The 17,427-nt window shown below is 34.8% G+C and overlaps 1 protein-coding gene across 7 annotated transcripts in view; it reads right to left on the bottom strand.

The window, feature by feature from the left end:
• Nucleotides 1-522: 522 nt before the first annotated feature.
• The window catches only part of SNTG1 (syntrophin gamma 1), a 121,334-nt gene continuing 104,429 nt past the window's right edge, over nucleotides 523-17,427 (bottom strand). For 6 of the 7 annotated variants that reach the window (XM_070392300.1, XM_070392302.1, XM_070392301.1 and 3 more), the window contains 6 exons: nucleotides 14,664-14,780; nucleotides 13,159-13,230; nucleotides 10,507-10,659; nucleotides 8,933-9,025; nucleotides 7,077-7,187; nucleotides 4,292-4,779 (listed from right to left, as the gene is read on the bottom strand). In XM_070392300.1, the coding sequence (XP_070248401.1) occupies nucleotides 4,621-4,779; nucleotides 7,077-7,187; nucleotides 8,933-9,025; nucleotides 10,507-10,659; nucleotides 13,159-13,230; nucleotides 14,664-14,780 (705 nt within the window). In that variant the 3' untranslated portion in view covers nucleotides 4,292-4,620. Of the gene's footprint in view, nucleotides 769-4,291; nucleotides 4,780-7,076; nucleotides 7,188-8,932; nucleotides 9,026-10,506; nucleotides 10,660-13,158; nucleotides 13,231-14,663; nucleotides 14,781-17,427 lie in introns of those variants that run through there. The other variant, XR_011468242.1, reaches the window with a different exon arrangement.

The following is a 17,427-nucleotide window of genomic DNA, read 5'->3' as shown; positions in this document are numbered from 1 at the left end:
CGGACTGAAGGGTCCCAGGTTCAATTCTGGTCAAGGGCATGTACCTTGGTTGCGGGAACATCCCCAGTAGGGGTGTGCAGGAGGCAGCTGATCGATGTTTCTCTCTCATCGATGTTTCTAACTCTCTATCCCTCTCACTTCCTTTCTGTAAAAAATCAATAAAATATATATTTTTAATAATGACATAATTGTGGTTAGGAGATTTAATATAATAGCTATTATTTTCTTGTTTTGTCTTGTATTCTTAAGTGCTTAAATTACCTCTGATGAGCATATACTCTTCAAATTTTTTTTCAGTAGAAAACGTAAAAAATGAGAGATGTTTCTTTGCTTACTGAAATAATATAGATATCAGACTTGTTTTTAAATGATTTGTGATCAATATTTGATAGAACTGTAATTAAAGACAGCTGTGGCCTTGTATGACATGACGTGATGAGCTCTTCTCAGTTACAGATGACCAGATCATGATGCCCGGTCAGACCAGTCTTCTCAATATAGACTCAGCTTACCATGGGCCATTGTGAAGATATCAACGTTGTGCTTTCCAAAGTTGTAATTCTGGTTGTTTTAGTAATTTGTCAAATAACAACTTTCTTCAATCTCTAGCTTAGAGGTCAGATAGTTTATCTTCATAAATATTGATGAGCCAGAACAGGTCATGTCCCAAGAAGTCAGCCCCCAAGGCTAGACAGCTCACATCTGCTCCTGTTCATTACAGCTCTGTCTCTCAGGATCCTGCTCTTCGCGTATGTAAATCATGCAAGTCTAGCCCAAGAAGTGAAAAGATACGTATAGTAAATAGTATTTGCTTTTATTTTTTCGTATGCTCCATTAAAAAAGATACAGTTTTATTAGTATTACATTAATAAACTTAAAGAACAAGGTGACAAGTTATTGCCACAGATATTAATTTATATCTACAAACATCCACCAAAACAATAAAAAAATGAAATAAATATATTTACATTTCATATTTCTGGTATTTCCTTTTATTTTCATATGTATAAAATATATAACATTTACAATATTTTATTTATCTTCCAAAGGAACTTCCAATGTGCAAAAAAGTGAGTTATAATTTTAAAGTATGAAGGAATAAGAATAAATCATAAATAACAGTTCTAGAGTGACAAAGTGATTCTTTAAGGAGAGCTCATGAGTATAGAAGTGTTAAGAGTGGCAAACTATTTGTGTTTAATATCAGAACATCTACACTTACCTTAAAAAAAGTAAAGCACAAGACTGTCCTTGTGCTTATAAAGTCTCCACACTGCTGATTTCTAGCAGTAATTCTAAATTTTTAAATCAGTACTTTTCACAATAACAAATTAAACTTTTCTCAAATCCAGCATTCAAAGTAGACAAAGTTGAGAAGCAAGCCTTGTCATTAATGAGGGAAATGTCGATGTACAAATTAATGCTTTCTCTGCTTACATGGTTAATATGGACTTGACATTTATTTTCAAGTAATTACTTTTCTACTTGCTAGATGACAGTTCTGTGAGCAAAGGCTTTCAAACTATACGTTGGTGTAAGCCTGGAAAATGGGCAATAAATTACTAGTTGATTATTCTCCCTTAAAAATAGCGTTGGATGATGTATGTTAGGCTACACATTATACTTACATTATCTATGAAAGTAGTTTTAAATAAATATTTGTTCCAATATAACAAATATAAAATGCCCCTGCTTTCATTTACTTCAGCTTAAATTAATTGTTTTTTTTTTAAATCAGGCAAAGTACATTATTATAGTAGTTAGCAAAATTGGAAATACTTGAACTCCCTAATCTGACCTTAGTATCTGTGATACAATATTCTCTTTGAGCTTGCACTATGTACAACTATAATGAACCCTTTAAAAGTGCGTATACATACACATGTATACATATAAACATATGTATATATGCATCATGTACACACACACATATACCAAGGCACTGGAGGGGTTAACACAAAATTAAACATTCTGCTGTCAAAATGTTCTCTAGTATGAACTAGGTTTTAATGTGAATACTTCCAATGCTTCTAAAACTTAATTACATGAGAAGTTGAGATTTATCTTAGTATTTTTCATATCTAAGCTCTCTCATTCAGCAATCCAAGTTATGACAAATGATAGTGGCTAATATTTGCACTGTAAAAGAAAATGTTACTTACTACCTGCTAACAAATGAAAAGTAGAATAGCATTTTTAATAGACGGCTGCTCCACCAATTATGTAATGTAGTAATTTAGGCCTTTTTATCAATAGTATCAAAAATAAATGCAGTATTATCATAAATTTAAATTCAAGTTACCATTTACAATGCAAATGTAAAGATATTAAGTATATGTATTTGAAATATTCTTCATATAATCTGTGGTTAACATTTCATTATATATACATATGTATATACATATATATATGTGCGTGTGTGTTTGTATCTTTGTGTGTGTTTGTGGCATGAGGAGATATATACCCATACATATCTCCTTTGTGCACCTTTTCCTTCATCATACACATAAGCACAGGCTAGAATAATTTTATGGTGTAACAAAAAAGGTATTTAAATAAATTGCATTTTGTATACTTCAAATGGAGCTTTTAAAAATCTAGCATTCATTTTTCAATAATTACATTACCCTAACATAGAGTTTGACACGTTTCTCTTTTAGCTACCTTGCCCATTTCGTATTTCCATTAGACTAGATTATCACACTGATGACACACAGATGTCACCCCACGGTAACATCTAGTTAGTAGCAAAGATCCTGTAATGAACTGGCTGCTCTCTGCTGCTTCACCTCCCTCTAAGGTCGATGCCTCCCTCTGTTTTTCTCCATAAGTTCAATAGTACCCCGGGAAAGCCTGTCGTTGGTGGGCTTCTTATTTTGAATGACCGTTGTGTCTGATCGATAAATAATGAGTAGTATTTCCACAGCATTACCTTCCTTATGGATATATATTTAGTTTTGTGATCAGAATAAATTATATTAATTACTGTTGAATTTTCCACAGTTCTTTTAATAATGTGTCCTAGGCCCAACTTAATACTTGCCCATGTATAATTATGAAACTTACCTTTAAAAAAAATGTAATGTGATTCAGAATTGATCAGGTGAAAAGTAAATTGAAAATCTATGATGACAGAAATAGTTGGGTATTAAATTTTTAATTATGATGGTAGTGCCTTTTTATAAATTATTTTTCCCTTTTGAGTGATATTTTTCTCTTATTTAAAAAATAAATCAAACCACCTTATTAGATCCTTGGTCATTTTCATGTAGAAATAATCCAGTTTTGATTTAGTTGGGGACGTTGGTGTGAATTTAAAAAAGCATATTTTCCTTTTTTAATGGTCAGCTGGTTGTTTACAGGCAGATCTCAGCACAGCTGTAGTGAAGGGTGGAAAATGTTTTCCACATGATGCAAATCATTATGTAAGATCTGGAATCTGAGTCATGTATTACCCACTTCCCCCGCCCCCCCATGACTTCATATTTCTAGCCTCTTCACATCTACATTCCTAAGAAAATATACCTGAAAGAATCCACATTGTTTAGAATTATATAATAACTTGTGATGACATGGTAAGATAGAAGTTTAAATTTTTTAATTTTCAGATCTTACTTTATCATTAAATGTTGCTAAAAATGGGGGAAAAATTATTGAATGAACATGAGTAATAGCTTTGAGACTGCTTTCTAGAAACATTTTAGCTTACGATGAGCTAGGATTAGGATTACAAAGAATTGTTCCTTACACCAGTTTTTTTTTTTCTAGAAAATTTTGGGGTCACTGAAAGTTTAGGAAACTTTAATTGGAAAATAAATTCCATTAGGTAAAATGTAAATCTCCTTCAGTGAAAGACAGAAGAAGATGTTCGGGAATGTTGCCTTCGTTCATAATTAAATTAACGCATTTTGGCATATTTGATTGGCTCTGGCCGTGAATAACACTTTCAGTGTAAGTGCTCCAAGGAGGAAACAGTTCATCTCACAATGCGTCTATCACAGGTCAATGTTACTAGCTTTCTGCAATTCTTAAAAAAACATTTTACAGTAAGATGGAATCAGAGTGCCAGTGCCAAATCATGAAATGATAACACAAGGAGAAATCTACATCAGCAAATTAAAGTGAGTGTTTTTTTCCTTTGATAAGATTTATTCCCCCTCGAATGCTAGTATCCTTGCTGCCATAGCTTTTCTGCCTCCTTTCGGTCACTCATGATGTATAATCATAGGGCATTAGTTCGTGATCTGAACCAACATGTATTCTGTATACAAAATATCCTAAAATACAGAAGTAACCCTTTAATCGGTATTTTTATTTTATTTATAGAGAATTTACAATTTTTACATTACTTACATAATTCACATCGTTCCTTCTTTTCTCTCCACTTCTGATGAAAGCTGTCTACTGGTGACCAGTCAGCCAAGTGAAAGAACAAGCTGTTTTGTTCATGTAGGACTATTCACCGAGGCCTCCAAAAGAGAAATGCTTTGGAGATCCCTTTTTTTCCTGCTGAAGTTCCCATTTGACTTGATGATATTATTGTCTCTCCAAGGTCTCAAATGACAAAGCTGTTCATCTATTTATACAGTCATGGTAAGTGGCAACACAAAACTCAGGGTGTCAAGTCGTGTACTTCGCTTTGCTCATCGTAGCAGAACTGGCAGCAGCAGAGGCAGTAGCTTGATGGCCTAAGAAGAGAGGGTCCAGACAAGCTACTTTGGCCGCAAAGAACGAGTGAATGCAGTGAAGAACAGCAAATAGATTCGAAAACTCCAGCTCCTGAAAGGAAAAGAGACATGGGTCAGATAAAATAAAACAAAAAATTTACTTAAAAAATGGATAATAAACCATATAAGTAGATAATAGACTTTTTTCAAGTGCAATAAACTTAACTATCACCAGTTATATCGAATGCATGGCAACTCTACTGTTCAATTTTTGTTCAATATGTAATGTTAATATATATTGCGGGTTTACTATAAGACATGGTGATCGCCGAAACCGGTTTGGCTCAGTGGATAGAGCGTCGGCCTGTGGACTGAAAGGTCCCAGGTTCGATTCCGGTCAAGGGCATGTACCTGGGTTGCAGGCACATCCCCAGTGGGAGATGTGCAGGAGGCAGCTGATCGATGTTTCTCTCTCATCAATGTTTCTAACTCTCTATCTCTCTCCCTTCCTCTCTGTAAAAAATCAATAAAATATATTAAAAAAAAAAAAAAAAGACATGGTGATCTAAGAACTCGAAGGAGTAAGCATACTATCATTCATTAAAGTCATTTCAGTAGTGATCAATGCTGCATAAAAATATATTGGGCCTGATTAAAATTTTATTCTTGATAAAATGTAACTAAAGAGAACCACAGGAGTACTTTAAAAGTATTTTTGTTTCGTTGTACATACCTCAAATAATAAATTTGGATTGGAATGATTTTAGAAAACATTTTTACTACTTTTTTAGAATAAGTTATTCATTGTCAAAGGACACTGAATATGAATTACTGAAAGAAAAGGGATATGAGTGGTCATGACATTAGGAGCCACATGGTTCTGCTTAAAAAAATAATGCATTTCATTAATTTAAAATTTATATAATTTTAATCGTTGTACTTGGTTGTTTAAAGTTATTCACTGCTGGTGGGAATGTAGACTGGTAAAACCACTATGAAAAGCAGTCTGGCGAGTCTTCAAAAAATTAAGAGTAGAGCTACCATACGACCCAGCAACCCCACTCCTGGTATATACCTGGAAAACTCGAAATCACTTATACGCAAAGATATATGCACCCCTATGTTCATTGCAGCATTACTCACAGTGGCCAAAGCATGGAAACAACCAAAGTGCCCTGCGATAGAGGACTGGATAAAGAAGATGTGGTACATATACACAATGGAGTCTACACAGCCATAAGAAAGGATGAAATAGTGTCATTTACAACAACATGGATGGACCTTGAGAACATTATATGAAGTGAAATAAGGATAAAATTCACAATCATCTCAATATATGCATAAAAAGCTTTTGACAAAATTCAACATCCATTTATGATAAAAACTCTTTACAAAGTAGGTGTCAAGAGAATGCACCTCATCATAATGCAGTCACTGTAGGGCAAGCCCACAGACAACAATTAAACCTTCACTTTGGTATTTAGTATTTACCCATTCTTCCACAATGGAATACTATATTTATAATTCATTCCAACCCAAACATTGTTATTGTGAATTCCATAGTAAAATAATGGAAATAATTCAAAATTTGAATATTTAAAATATATGTATTCCTAAAAAATAAAGTAGTGAATCTTTTTGATGAGTTAAAAACAACATAGTTGCTGAAACCGGTTTGGCTCAGTGGATAGAGCGTCGGCCTGCGGACTGAAGGGTCCCAGGTTCGATTCCAGTCAAGGGCACGTACCTTGGTTGCGGGCACATCCCCAGTGGGAGATGTGCAGGAGGCAGCTGATCGATGTTTCTCTCTCATCGATGTTTCTAACTCTCTATCTCTCTCACTTCCTCTCTGTAAAAAATCAATAAAATATATTTTAAAAAAACAAAACAAAAAAACAACATAGTTAATATAGTTAAAAATACTAAAAATTTGCATGAAGAAAAGCAAAAAATCATTCATTCATGCATTTTAATACATAACATGAGAAAATATGAGTTGATATAAAAATAATATTCTTAAAAGATTTTTAGTCATATTCAAAAATGGAATAAATGATAAAAGAGAGTCAGAAACTTTTAAGCATTTAAAATTATTATTTAGTGTGTGAAACTACAAAAGAGTGATTTTTTTAGTTCCCAGAATGTTATTGTAGTATGATACAAATAAAGCCCATAAGGAATTAAAAGTAATAAATCTAATTGTTGAGTGTAATTTATTTTAAGTTATGCTTTTCAGTGAAAATATGCCATTAAATTTTATTTTATTTTATTTTTTTGGCCATAAGGTACAGTTCAAGGTAAACAGGTAATGTATGCTTTTGCTTTTTTATTCTTCTAAATTTTCTCTCCTTTGCTTCTTAACAGTATTAATGTAGTCAGAGATGGTTTATATGATGAACTTGGGCTTACCTTTGCTTCAATCTGTTTAGTATCTGGATTCTGAAACAAAAATTTGATTTTGCTCTTGCCATCATCTGAAGAGCCTTTAAGATGAGAAAACTTATACCTCCAAAGTACAGCCTAAAGGGGAAAAAAGAAACAAAAGCAAGTCACCCAGCTCTCTTATGGCACAATTTGTATGGAATATATTTTTACACCTTTTTTCCCCCAACCCATTTGTGTCTTTCTTTAGATATAAAGTCAGCCTCTTGTAGACAGCATTTGGTAGGATCCTGGCTGTTTTTGTTTTCCTGTTCTGCAGGGTTGAAGAAAATAGAAGTTATTGCTTAATGATTTAAAGAGTTTCCGTTTGGAGTGATGGAAAGTTTTGGAAACAGTACAAATTAATTAATGTCACTGAATGTACAATTAATGATGGCTAAAATGGGAAATTTTATATTAAAATGTATTATAACAATTTTAAAAAAACTTAAAAATTCTGTAAGCATTGTATCTTCAGAACCCACTCAAAAGAAATATTAATTTAAAAGTTCACACTTTAAAAAGAATAAAATAAAATAATCATAAGTTCCTACAAATGGCCTCTCTTGGCTCATGTTTTGGACTTCTCTAAAATTTATCAAACAAGCAGCATCTGGCCTCAGAGTGCCCCACACCCTTCACTCAGTGGCCCCAGGCGCAGCACTAGCTGCAGCCGGATTTAGTTTGCAGCGTGGCCTCCCCTGGGCACTTCCAAGGCAGCATAAATAGCAGCCATCTACAGATTAGTGTGCAGCTCATTCTGGTTGGCGGGGGCAGGGCACAGGTGGTGACTGACCTTGGCTTGAAAAATAATAAATGTTTAGTTAATAAATAGATAAGAAGTGAATGGCACTTTATATAAATTTGTTATACCTCATTATTCTATATCATATAAGCTCATTTTATATAAGGTCATTGTGTCTCATTATTATATATTACATAAATTCATTTTATAAACTCATTATACCTCATTATTATATATTATTGATAATTTTCGTATCAGTAGAGGATTGCCACTAGTCCTTAAATGAGGGAGAAGGAATGTATCAGTTTATTTCTTAGACCATTCTTTGATAGAGAAGAAAGTGGGGTGGATCTACGGAATGTATGTCCTTATGGGAAGAAGAATGGCTTATGTGGAGGCCAGAGCCCCAAGTAAGAAAGTGCAGCAGTGATGCCAGTACTGGGAGGAGATTAGCGGTGGGGAGGGGTCAGTTTATCTTGAAGATATTTGAGATACGCCTGGCTCAGAAAGTGCCCTTCATCATTCAGTATGCATCCCTTCCAGAGACATAACCTTTGTGGGAAGGGCACACAATCAGACAGTACAAGACCTTTTTAAGTATTTACAAGGATTATACTCCTTGGCCAGAAACTTCACACTCAAATTCCTCCATTCTACTGGTATAATTCCAACATATTACCTATAAAGCTAAATATATATTTCCCCCATTTTGATATTAGAGAGGTTGCTAAAGAAAAATAATCAAAGGAATATTTTGTTCAAAAAATGTTTTTGAGGAGGAAAATTTTCCTCAATATAAGGCCATAGCTTTAGTAAAAGAGAAAAAAAGAATATATATATAATATATATATACATATATATATATATTCAGTTTATATAGTTCTAGTGTTGTGTGCCAACACATCTGTTTCATTACGATTTTCAACTTTTGTTTTCTATAAACAGATTAAAGCATAATTTAACCTTTATTAACAAAAAATGAGAATCTTATATTTGACATATGATAATTAAAATGCTGACAGGAATTCAAAGTTATTTCAATCATTCTTAAATTAAAATGTCTGCAGAACAGTTCTCAGAGCCGGCCCGAACTCATTACCTTTGTCGCAGCATCAAAGCAGATAAATCCTGTGCTAAAGTCGATGGTGAGCCCCATTAGATGACTTTCTAGTACACATGCATATGTCTTGCACTAGACGGAACAGAGAACACTGTTACTTTTTATGTGATTGATCCAAGATCAGCATTAATAGCTAATAGTTGTCCAACACTGTGTGAAAGTTTCTGTAATGCGTTCTTATATAATAGCTAATATTATCAGCAGTAATCGTGTAAGGAACATAGTATTATCAACATCCTAATGTTAATAAAAAAAAATACAAGTGATTTTTGACCTGCCAAGGGGTATTCAGGACCAAGTTTCCAGTCTTTTTTAAAAGATTGTTTTTATCATGTACCACACCGACTTTCCTTACTATATATTTGCAATAAAACTGGTACAAACATTTTTAGGTGTAGGCAAGATTAAGTTGTCATGTCCTCCAGCTAACTATCCCTGCATTTTCATTAAGCCAAAAGTGGATTATTAAAGATCAAGGTGTGACTTAAATTCTTGGTGTGTTGATTTTATAGACATTATTTAAAGAGAATTCTCAGGCACACAAACACAGATTCTGTAACCAAGGCAGAAACAACAACGAAAACATATCTTGACCTTCACAGTCTCTATCAGTTCACCCATGTGACACAACCTATTTCCCAAAGATATTGACCACTTACCTATTACTTGTATAAACAGAATGATTCTTCAGAAATCAACAATTGGTGACTTTTCAAATTGAGACAGGCCCAATATTTCTTAGCCTGTTCCATTTCATGGTTCTACAAATTGGAGAGGCTGAGGATTCTATGAAGTTTGATCTAGATATAACTTCATGCTTAAGAAATAAAATTTAATAGGCGTCTGTTGAATACTTATGATGTACAACATGCCTTGTACTTCGGTTGGTAGATGGATAAAATATCCCAAGAAAACTAGAACTCAGTGTGAGCAATGTCAAGCACACTTCACTCCACTATGAGACTGAGCAGAGCTATGGAAATAATATTGGTGACAAAATCAAGTAATATAGAACAGAACTGTTGTGCAAGGAGTAGTGGTAGTCAGGAGGCAGGGGTAGACTGGAAATCAGCAAAATCTTCACAGATGATATGACCTATGAAAAAAGTTTCAAAGCCTGGGTGTAGTTTTGGAGGGTAGATATGAAGGGAAGGCTTTCTAGCAAGAAAAAGCATTTTGAGTGAATGAAGCCATTCAGCTGGAAATTAGGTGGTCATAATTGCAGAACAGGAAACAGCCTTGGGAAGTATAATTAAAATCAGAGCGTGTTCATTTTAGATTTAAAGCGGAACTGATTCTAATGAAAATTTCCAATATATTTTTGAGGAGTGATAGGAAATAGCCCCGAGAGATCAAATTGTAGAGAAATTAAAATGTTTTTCAGAGCTGCATTACTATTCGTTCAATCACAATGGCTGATTATCGAATGTGTTTGAGAAGGAGGTCAAGATTCCAAAACTGGTGGTGTTATGCTAATTTGGATTTCTGTGAGAATCGAAGCCAGTGGGCATGCTTCGCTATGTCCCAGATCCTCAAATGCCACAGACTCTCACCTGTATCCGCTCCACTTCCAGAAACGTTGCTGTTTGGAAGGCTCTTTCCCATTGGGCAAGGTCACAGTCTAACTCCACGGAGAAGTAGAGGTCCTCCCCGGACTCGGACTGCACAGTGAAACAGTGTCTGCGCTGGTCCAGGAGGTCACTGTCCTGATGAAAACCTGGAGTTACACGGGCTGGCAAACATCAATTCAGATGGCTGACATGCTCATACCTTAAGTCGGTGTTGACTAATGCGCGGCTGGAGGTGCCAGTCGTAAAGATTAGACGCTACAATATCACTAAACCTTCATGAAACAGGGTCACTGCTCAGAAGGAGACTAAACTTGGGATGATGAGCATACAAGGAAATACGAAGATGGTGGAGTATCATATCGTACACTTGAAAGCCCCTGGCTTGCCCCTCTCCACCCTCCCAATCCTATCTCACTCTGGAGCTAGAAGGGCAAACGCTTCACTCCTCATGCTTGAAATCCTTTAGTGGCTCTCCTTTGTCCCTTAAATAAGGCTCATGTTCCTTATTATGTTCTTTTATCTGCTTCCCACCACACAAGCACCAACACAAACCTCATCCCAAAGTGGATATACAAAGATGGCCAATAGACATATGGAAAAATGCCCAACGGTACTAGTCATCAGAGAGATGCCAATAACAACTACAATGCGCTATCACCTCACAGCTGCCAGAAAGGCTACAATCAGATCAACAAACAAGTGCTGGTGAGGATGTGGGTAAAAGAGAATCCAGAACACTGCTGGTGGGAATGCAGACTGCTATAGCCACTGTGGAAAACAGCATGGAGTTTCCTCAAAAAATTAAAAGCGGAACAATCTTTTGGCCCAGCAATCCAACTCTGGGAATATATCCTAAGAACCCCAAAATACCATCCAGAAAGAATATGCACACCCCTATGTTCATAGCAGCATTATTTATAGTGGCTAAGATACAGAAACAGCCTGAGTGCCCATCAGTAGATGAGTGGATAGAAAAGCTGTGGTACATCTACACCATGGAATACTATGCAGCTGTAGAAAAGGAGGATCTTCTACACTTTGCAACAACATAGATGGACCTGTTGAATATTATGCTGAGTGAAATAAGCCAGTCAGAGAAAGACAAGTATCACATGATCTCACTTACATGTGGAATCTAATGATCATAATAAACTGATGAAAAAAAACAGGTCCAGAGACATGGCTACATGGAACAGACTGACATATCTCAGGGTGAGGGGAGATGGGAAGAGATTAATTAAATAACTTATATACATATATGTATAGCTAATGGTCAGAGACAATAGTGTGGTGAAGGGGTTGGGGTAGGGGCTGAGAGGAAGAGAGAAAATAGAGCAGGGGAGTGGAGAGATTGCGGGACATCTGTAATACTATCAACAATTTTAAAAAATCCCCTCCCCCCCCAAAAAAAAAGAGAGAAAGCAATTTTATTAGTCATTTTGGTAATTATTTTTATTAACTGAAATTGAGTATGATCTCTTTTTCTTCAGATACCAGTACATCTTTTAGAAGTTTCCAGAACTTTTTTTTATTAACAATAAATTCAAGCATATCAGAGTTGTTCTACCATTAATCCCACAATAAAACTAAAACCATGTATAGCGATGATCAAGCAATGACCTATATTTTTATTTAGCTATTATAAATGCCAGCTTTCATTTAGAATTATTCAATAGGGATAAATATTATGAATACTTTTGAGGTAATCATGTTTCTTTGTCTCTGCTTTCAGATACTTTTAATACATTTCATTGTGTTGTAAATGTTCCAGCATTTTCTAATCTACTGAGTCTTTAACTGGAAGAGGAATAATTGACATGAAGTACAGGGAACTCAGTTCTCCTTGATTACATAAACAAGGTCAACCTTAACAAGCCTACAGACCCTAGATCAGAAACTGAATATAGATTATTATTTAGCTTTTATAAAGTATTCCCATTTCCTTTATTTAAAATGGCTGCAGAAACCATTTGAAATTATAAAGAATTCTGGATGATTTGCTATCACAACAATTTTATGTATAAGCACAGAAATTTAATTGATAAAAAATAATTGTATGTTGTTTTGCATACTCAGAGAGATAACCTAACCCTGATAATTAAAAAAACAAAAGCCACACACAAATTAGCTTTCTTTGCATATGCCTTTATATTTTCTACATTTTCTAAAACAAATATATCCAAATTTTTCTCTTTTATATTTTACTTAGCCAAAAACGATGGTAACAACAGATGTTTAAGTTCAGGCTATTTCCAATTGCACTTTCTACTTCTTCCTCAATGGATTTCTGTCAAGTTCCTCCTTGTTTCCTCCCCAGACTGAGAAACTGAAAAATCTGCTTAACAATTACTTAAGCCAATATGAGGGTGCCTACACACCTCTGCATTCTATTATATATACATGTGTTAACCGCTGATAGCTCAATTTTGAAAATAAACTGTATTTCATAAACATTGCCTTTATTATTATTCAAAGTGTATGTATACATTTTTAGGACACCCTACATATAATTTATTTGCCTGTATCTTATATGTTCTTTCATAATCATGCATCATTGCTTTTCAAACTCTACTTATGAGCTGAACCACTGTTTGCTGAGGAAAAATGAAAATTTTTACCACCTATTGATCATACCTTGAGAATCTTGCACATGATCTCATAAACTGAAAATGTTTTCTCTGCTCGGGTCCAATCCCACGTTGTCACCTTTAAAAGATAAGAAAGTAATACGCCATTTTTTTTTTTTTTTAGAAAAATAGCTCCTATTCCCTCATTAAGTTACTTATATACTATGGTGTCTAGGGGAACCTGTCACATATGTACTATAGAGTCTCTAGTTATAACTCTCATCGAGGTTCATGCAGAATGCTGTGGTTTCCTCTCTTCTAAGCTTTATTACTATTTTTTTCCTCTTTCAGCAAACATCTCATGTTACATGCAACAATCTCAACGTGCCCAATAGCTTTACATATTTTAAATATTGTGTATTCTTTACATATCTATATATATATAAAAGCCCACTGACCAGAATGGTGGAACAATCAGAATGACCAGTGGCTATGATGTGCAGTGCAGCAGCCAACCAGACTGATCCAGGCCCTGATTGCCCCCTGCCCCACCCAGGCCAGCACGGCCTCCGATTGGCCCCCAACACACCAATCGGGGGTGCGGCCGGCCAGCCAACCACCTGCAGCCCCACCCCTCCACCCCTCCACCCCTCCACCCCCCGCTGGCCCGGACAACAACCACCCGTGCATGATTTCGTGCACTGGGCCTCTAGTCAATAATAAGTATTTATATTTCACACACCATTTTTTTTTTAAAGTTTATCACTCCTTACCTACAAAGAAGAATACCAGATAGCAACATTGAGTTGAATTTTTAAAAAAGACGTAATTTATATTGGTAGTCATTCCAAGATGTGAACACCTTAGAAAATTATGAAGGTACCAAACATGACAGTGAAATTGTTTCACTTACTGAAGTGTAAACCATATTTCCAATCATAAGAAATTACTGAAGTGTAAACCATATTTCCAATCATAAGAAATTATTCAGAGTAGTAATATAGTAAAATATATACATATTAATGGTTTTTTACCTGCCTTCCTGGTGTTGTGAACTTTGTATACACAGAGACATTCAAAATAGCAGTAAGTCAGACTTGATAATTCCAAGGCCCTATCCATTATTAGACTTGTAAGTGGTCTGACATTTGATATTTATATTCAATAAATATTTATTGAGAATGACAATTATGGAAGGTATCTGCTTCAAAAGCAAGATATTAGGTGCAATAGATACCAATACATATTTAATAAAACGCCCAACGACTAGCATATAGGATATAAAAAATACTGTTGATTTGATGTACACAGACTTGTGCCACATAAACATATCTTGCCTGTCATAAATGCCTAAATAGAAAAGATGTCTAGATTTCTCAAGGGTTATAAAGTAATGTTTAATGACAGAATATATATATTTAGCAAAATATACACACAAAAATTTGGACTATTTTTTATTTTGTTCTGTAGCTGATTTTCAAAAAAATATTGGCCACATGCTATTTTTATTGTTAAGTTGATGTCACTCTGCTGTGACATATAGGAAAATAAGTATTGGACAAAAACACTTACTGGAGGTGCCAGAAACTTGTAAAGACATGAGCCCCTCAGGGCTAGAAAGGTTGGAGAGTACACCGAGTCCTGAAGGGGGTCCTGCTCCCGGGCCTCACACCAACCCATGTAGACGATCTGCAAGGAAATGGAACATAATTACTGCAGAAAAAGCCTCAGATTAGAGGTATTATGTGCATTTTTACCTCTAGGTAAGGCATCTTAATGCTCTAATAAAATTATCAAATTAATTGATGCAAAAGCTCATGAACCAGATTTACCTTCAATAAGTATACGTAAACCACTAACAAGGATTTGCAAGTGTTTATTTGTTTACGTAATCCAACTTGGCATGCATTATATCTCTCACTTTCTACCGTTCATACTATGAAAATATGTGTTTGTAATGGAATTCATTGACTTATGCCATCTGTTTACCAGTTAGTTCCATTTTACTATCTGGGAAAGTGATCCCAGGAGAAAATAATCAAGTGGGTAATGAGATAAACCAGAGAGAGATACCTGATGTTCTCACCACTAGTGTGGTGTACCGCATCTCCCCTGTGTCATTCTTGGTTTAGTCACTGGTCTAAGATGACTAAAGACTGTTCAAGCATTATTCATATATCAATGGCACTGACAACAACTCTTTTGCTTCTAGCTCTTAAATGTAAGTGGATCAATTTCCAAAAAAAAGTTAAATGGTTACTCCTCTTTTCATCATTTAATTGAGGTGAAGCATGTACATAAACATTTATTAAATGAATATTTTACATTCTTGAAAACATATTGATAGGCCATTTCACTTACCTCTTACCACAGCCTACATGATAGAGGTACCTGGAGAGTATATTTTCTACATCATGTAACTTACTTTGGTTTTAGTGTTGGCAGAATGTTCTTTCCTGCTCCAAGACTTTTTTTTTTTACTCTTTTAAAACTATGATGTCATTTGATTAAGTATCTACCTGGCCATATAAGCAATTAGAAAATAATCAATTACTATAGCTGGTTGTTCTAATATTATTATTAACCAGTGAAGATCAAGAAGATCAGTTCATAAAGCAATGAATGTTTTATCACTATGTTGTATACCTGAAACTAATATAATATTGTGTATATTAACTGTAATTGAAAAATAAATTTTTAAAAATAAAATTTAAAGAGTAAAAGAGCAATAACGTTTATTAGCTGAAAATACCATAAAGGAAAAAAGAAAGAAAGAAAATGATTAGGTTAACTATAGGAGACTAGCATAATTTGTTAGAATAATTGAGATAAAATAAAAGGAGATAATTATTTTCTACTTCCAGTTGTTGTATATTACGTCATCAGACAACACTTTTACTGAAGTCACACCAGAAAACAATAAAAATGTTATTTTTCAAATGTGCTTAAAACACTAGATATTTTACAACATATTAAATAAAGCGTTACCAGGAAAAAAATTCATAGTAATATGGTGGTTGATAAAAGTGAATCCAAATGTGGATTAGCTTTTGCCAGAGGGGCACTTTCTAATACAGAAGTGGCCATAAAAGATTGAGACGCTTTTTTCAGCCTTGGTTTTAGGGCATAAGGTCAAGTCCTGGGCCCTCCACATGGGGTGTGCCTTAGGAAACATACTCTGGTTTTCAGGTCACAGGTGCCTGCTTCCTAACAGCAGTGTTGAGGCAGGTGTTATTTAGCTCTTACAGGAACAAGAGCTCAAATCTAGATGATTCAGAAAATGTCAACCTTGAAATAATTCATGATTTATGAATTTTTATTGAATTATTGGGGTGACACCGGTTAACAAAATTACACAGTGTTCAGGTACACAACACATCATCTGTACACTGTATTGTGTGGAAGGGAGAGGGAGAGAGAGATAGAAACATCAATGATGAAAGAGAATCATTGATTGGCTGCCTTCTGCAAGCGCCCCACTGGAGATGGAGCTTGCAACCTGGGCATGTGCCCTTGACCAGTATCAAACTTGGGACCCTTCAGTCCAAAGGCTTACACTCTATCCATTGAGCCAAACCAGCGAGGGCTAAATTGTACTTCTGATTTTATTTTGCCTAAAATAAAAGTAAGTCCTCTCTGGAGCAAGATAACATCATTCCCATCCTCAAGTTATGTCTGTGACTTTTATGTACAATGTCTGCTCTTTAACCATTATTTAGAAGCCATACGAGGGGACAAAAATAAATACAATTCAGAAAACCAGCAATAAAACAGACAAAGGGGGAGGGAACACACACATAAGAGATTTAGATTTTGGAGGTATCAAACCCAAACATTAAAACTACTACTTTACTCAATATATGTTCAAAATTTAGATGACTAGTCCATACACTATAGCAGATAACTGGAAATTGTGAAATAATAAGACATATATCTAGAAATATGTTGTTCAAAATTTTTATATCTAGAAATATGTTGTTCATATATTTGCAGTGCAATGTAAGGATTTGCCAGAAGTTTATATATAACTGAAAAGAGGAGCATGGAATTAAGTGAATTTAACAGTCACTGTATACAAAATTCGCATAAAAATCAATTGCAGTTCCATACTAAAAAGACCATTTTTCTACCTCTTGATATGTGTGTGAGTGTTGTGTGTGTGTGAGTGCACACACATACGCGTGTGTTTATGGGCAGGCATGTGTTTGTATATACAGATAATTAGTAGAATTTTACATGTTACAACTAAAAGCTTCTTGGAGTAACAGCTGTTTATCAAGGCCACAGAAATCTAAAATGCCTACAAGAGGCAAGAGACTAAAATTATATATATATA

The sequence above is a fragment of the Myotis yumanensis genome, unplaced genomic scaffold, assembly GCF_028538775.1.
Source record: "Myotis yumanensis isolate MYYU_CA2020_CCGP unplaced genomic scaffold, mMyoYum1.0.hap1 SCAF_15, whole genome shotgun sequence".
In the NCBI taxonomy this organism is placed as follows: Eukaryota; Metazoa; Chordata; class Mammalia; order Chiroptera; family Vespertilionidae; genus Myotis; species Myotis yumanensis.
The sequence above is the reverse complement of the archived record's forward strand: the minus strand, read 5'-3'. Positions and strand labels throughout refer to the sequence as shown.